The following is a 4,230-nucleotide window of genomic DNA, read 5'->3' as shown; positions in this document are numbered from 1 at the left end:
GGGGGGGGGGGGGGGGCGGTGGGCTACTGTCACTACTGAAGATGTACTTACTAAGAGTCACGGGGTAAAAAGGGGAAGTGTTCTGAAATCATTTGTAGAGTCCCATGGGAGGCACTTGTCACCTTCTAACGCTTGGCATTTACATGTGGTGGCCGTTACTTAACACTTACCTAAAAGTGAATGCTATGAATGTCGCCTCTCCCCGAATAGTACCCGGTTTTTACTAAGGAAGTTGGCATTGGTATGTGAGAGCTGGCCTCTGTCGGCGGGGACACAAAGGGAGCTTCTTGCAGAAGTTACCTCTGGCTCTGTGCTGAGGAGGCAGGAAAGGACCACCGCCAAGTGCCCGGCCCTCGCCCTCCCGTTTGTATTCATTCAGCGTTGGGAGGGCGTTCCAGAGTGAATGGGGCTTTATGCACGTGGGAAAGGGCGCCGGCAGCCAGGCCTGAGAAAGGAGCCCGTCTGGCAGGGCCCGTCGGCACTGCCTGCAGCCTAAAGGCTGGCTCCTCGCCGGCCAGCCGGCGCCCCAGTGCCAGGAGAACAGGCCATTCTCAAACCCTGTGCCCGGGTACGAGGAAATCTGCCAGCTCCACTCCGTGCATTAAGCTCAATACATTTGGTGAATGAGAAGAAAAAGGAAGAGGGTTTGCAATCTAGTGTTTGCATTGGATGAATTCGAGGGGGCGCTGGGGGATGTCGGCACCTCCCAACTGTGTCTGATTCGGGACTCGAAGCTGGGCCTTTCTTTGGGGAAGCGGGCCCACTGTGGGCTTTTCCCGTGAACTTGCCCGAGGGCTCGTCTTCCTGCACAAACCATCCCCTAGACCAGTGGTCGGCAAACTCGTTAGTCAACAGAGCCAAATATCAACAGTACAACGATTGAAATTTCTTTTGAGAGCCAAATTTTTTGAACTTAAACTATATAGGTAGGTACATTGTTATTAACTTAATTAGGGTACGCCTAAGGCTTAGGAAGAGCCACATTCAAGGGGCCAAAGAGCCGCATGTGGCTCACGAGCCGCAGTTTGCCGACCACGGCCCTAGACAGCCGTTACATTCCCCGGGAGACCACAAAGTCCGCTTTAATAAAGCTGCTTGCTTTATGTATTTGCCTTGAAAATCAGTAGAAAATACTTGTGTGGTTCATACACTACGGTTCAACAGACCTATGGGTTAGCCAACTTTTGCAAGACTAGCCTAGGCATCTGACTTCCGGGGTTTTTTTTCCCTAAGAATTTTATAATTTTAGCTCTTACATTTAAGAAAATGTAATCCTAGTTCCCAAATAACATATAAATGAACTTTCAGCAAATAACTTCTTTGTGAACTGGGAAATTACTGTGCTTTTTAAATGTATCCCTTTTCCCTGGCGGGTTTGGGCTCAGTTGGTTGGAGCGACTTTCCAGTCCTGGATTGATTCCTGGTCAGGGCACATACGGGAGGCAACTGATCGGTGTTTCTCTCTCACATCAATGTTTCTCTCTCTCGCCCTCTCCCTTCCTCTCTCTCTAAAAAAGTAAATAAATATTTTTATTTTTTTTAATATATATTTTATTGACTTTTTTACAGAGAGGAAGGGAGAGGGATAGAGAGTTAGAAACATCGATGAAGGAGAAACATCGATCAGCTGCCTCCTGCACACCTCCTACTGGGGATGTGCCTGCAACCAAGGTACATGCCCTTGACCGGAATCGAACCTGAGACCCTTCAGTCCACAGGCCGATGCTCTATCTACTGAGCCAAACCGGTTAGGGCTAAATAAATATTTTAAAAATGTATCCCTTTTAGTTTTCTTTTTATTTTAAATATTTTAATTGATTTCAGAGAGGAAGGGAGAGGGAGAGAGAGATAGAAACATCAATGAGAGAGAACATTGATCAGCTGCCTCCTGCATGCCCCCTACTGGGGATCAAGTCCACAACCCAGGCATGTGTCCTGACCGGGAATTGAACCATGACCTCCTGGTTCATAGGTCAGCGCTCAACCACTGAGCCACACTGGCTGGGCATCTCGAACACTTTCTATTGTTAGATCCCAACCAACACCAAGAAGAAAAATGGAACCCTTCATGTATCCCTGCCCTTCTTTGCTCCCCCAGGGGTGATCTCAACAGGCTTCTCTCTTCTGAAGTGTCGTTAGGGGCCCAGACATGTCGACAACCAACGTGCCAGTGATGAGCATAGTGTGCCAGGAAGCTCCCAGGGTGTGGACCAGAGAGCGGGGGCGGGGCTGGAGGGAACGCGAAGGGCCGAGCTGGTCCTGAGATGAGCAGGGCCTTGCCGAGAAGCAGGGAAAGGACATTTGGGCGGAGGGACAGGGAGCACCATCTTCCTAACTCCTGGCTGCCCGTCTCTGTGTTCCAGAGGAAGGCCAGCCGGCACGTGAAAGGTGAAGACAGGCACCGAGTCGGCAGCAGGAGCATCGGCCTGGACACGGCCACATCCCCGCCCAGCGAGCACCGCGCCCCGCCCGAGGGCATCCCCCCTCCTGCCAGAGAGCCCTGGGTGCAGGGGCCCGCGCTCTCGGGGCTGGGCCTCCTGCGGGACCTGGACGACGGGCAGCTGGACCAGGAGGACGGGGTCACGCAGGTCACGTGCATGTGACAGGGGGCCCAGCCCAGGGCCCTGCACACGGTCATTCCCACCACGGCCGTGGCTTTCCTGTGTGACTGTCTGGTGTATGTAACGCCTTGGATTTTTCCAGGCTCGGGCTCCTCCTCATCCGCGTACACTTGGGCTCGGCCTCCCAGACCAGGAAGAAGAATCGACGTGCTCGTACATCTAGACGCACGTTTACACGTCTCTCAGATAAACCCTCTGTGTAAACAGATGCCGCCTTAGGTTGCTAACCGAGACCCTGCGTCACTTTCTCACGAATGTTCCTGGTACCAGGGGGACTTCTCCATCCTCCCAGCAAGAAGACCGAGGGCCTCAGCCAGCACAGTGCCCCCTTGGAGGGGTCTCAGGAAGTGAGAGTCCTGAGGACACAGCAACAATGCCCCTCCCTGCACGCAGGCACACACCGGGCTGAGGAACAGACCCAGCCATGGCGTGCATATACAGGGCAAACCCTCACCGGTTAGAATGTCTTTTGAAAAAAGTACTTTTTGTTGTCATTGCTTTCAAAGGGTCGCCATGTTCCTGCCCTGTGCTAACCCATTGAGCTTCACTATAGTCTACAGTGAGAGAGAGAGAGAGAGAGAGAAGCATCCCTCACCACTCAACGTGGAAAGAGCCCAATCTCAGCCTTTAAAAACCTTAGTTGACAGGAAGAATTGATTTATTTCCTTTACATTGTAAATAGTATGAAAAGGGGAGACATCAATTTGAGTGGAAACTGAAGCCTTCACGCCTGCCGAGCTGTGAATTGCACTTTTATATCGATGGCTGCAGCGTGGGACCCCAAAGCCTGGCGCCCAGAGCACGGGGATGGGTCTGGTGGCCCCGCGGGTCCCTCTCTGCCCTCTGTGCTCTGCTGGGGGCAGGGGGTTGGGGGGCCTGTGACTCGCCCCGACTTCAGCAGGAAAAGATGGAAAGTCTGCAGAACAGAGGCTCTGCATTTCCCCATGAAAGGCTGGCTTTGAAATGTGGGCTCCTTCAAGGGAAGGACAGCTGGCTTTGCCATTGATGAACTCAGCATATTCTATATTTTTATTAGCAGTGGTGCTGACATTAGAAGATCACTTGAATAATAAAATGTCATTTGTTATTGGGCTATCATTTTATTGACTGCAAGTGTTTACCGTGTGTCTATATGTTTCTGTATTATGTGTTATCACGCACCTAGTGTGACTAACCAGGCCTTCTCCGTGACCGCAGATAGGATTGGCACAGTGTTAGTCCACTCGTGCCATATGCTGAAGCCTCACCTTTGTAGGTATAAAGGCACTTAAGAATATTCCGCTCAGAATTATTCTGTGGAAATAGCTATCAACAGTCTTTGCAGAAATATTTTTGTTCGGTTTTTCAATGAACCTAAGCTCCATATTCAAGAGTTGAATTTTTGGTAAAGACAAGCATGCCTTCTGCAGCCCACAACATGCCGTGAGCTGGTTATGGGACACAGAAAAGGACCCAGAACCATCAGACAGCTCTTCCCAGGGCCAGGTGCCCCGAGGCAGACTCCTGTGTTACGCAGCCCGCACAGAGGGGATTCGCAGCATCAAGAGCAGGGCTAGACATGTATACTTGGCTAAAGGAAAACTGATACATCAATCACTTTTCATTTTAT

The 4,230-nt window shown here is 51.1% G+C and overlaps 1 protein-coding gene across 2 annotated transcripts in view; it reads left to right on the top strand.

Moving 5' to 3' along the window:
* RFTN2 (raftlin family member 2) overlaps window positions 1–3,719 on the top strand; it is a 40,373-nt gene extending 36,654 nt beyond the window's left edge. For both annotated transcript variants that reach the window (XM_014545570.1, XM_005873562.2), the window contains one exon: window positions 2,364–3,719. In XM_014545570.1, coding sequence (XP_014401056.1) covers window positions 2,364–2,603 — 240 coding nt within the window. In that variant the 3' untranslated portion in view covers window positions 2,604–3,719. The remainder of the gene's footprint in view (window positions 1–2,363) is intronic.
* The last annotated feature ends 511 nt before the right edge of the window (window positions 3,720–4,230 follow it).

Source organism: Myotis brandtii, unplaced genomic scaffold, assembly GCF_000412655.1.
Source record: "Myotis brandtii unplaced genomic scaffold, ASM41265v1 scaffold412, whole genome shotgun sequence".
Taxonomy (NCBI): Eukaryota; Metazoa; Chordata; class Mammalia; order Chiroptera; family Vespertilionidae; genus Myotis; species Myotis brandtii.
Note: the sequence above shows the minus strand (reverse complement) of the source record. Positions and strands in the feature narration are given on the sequence as shown.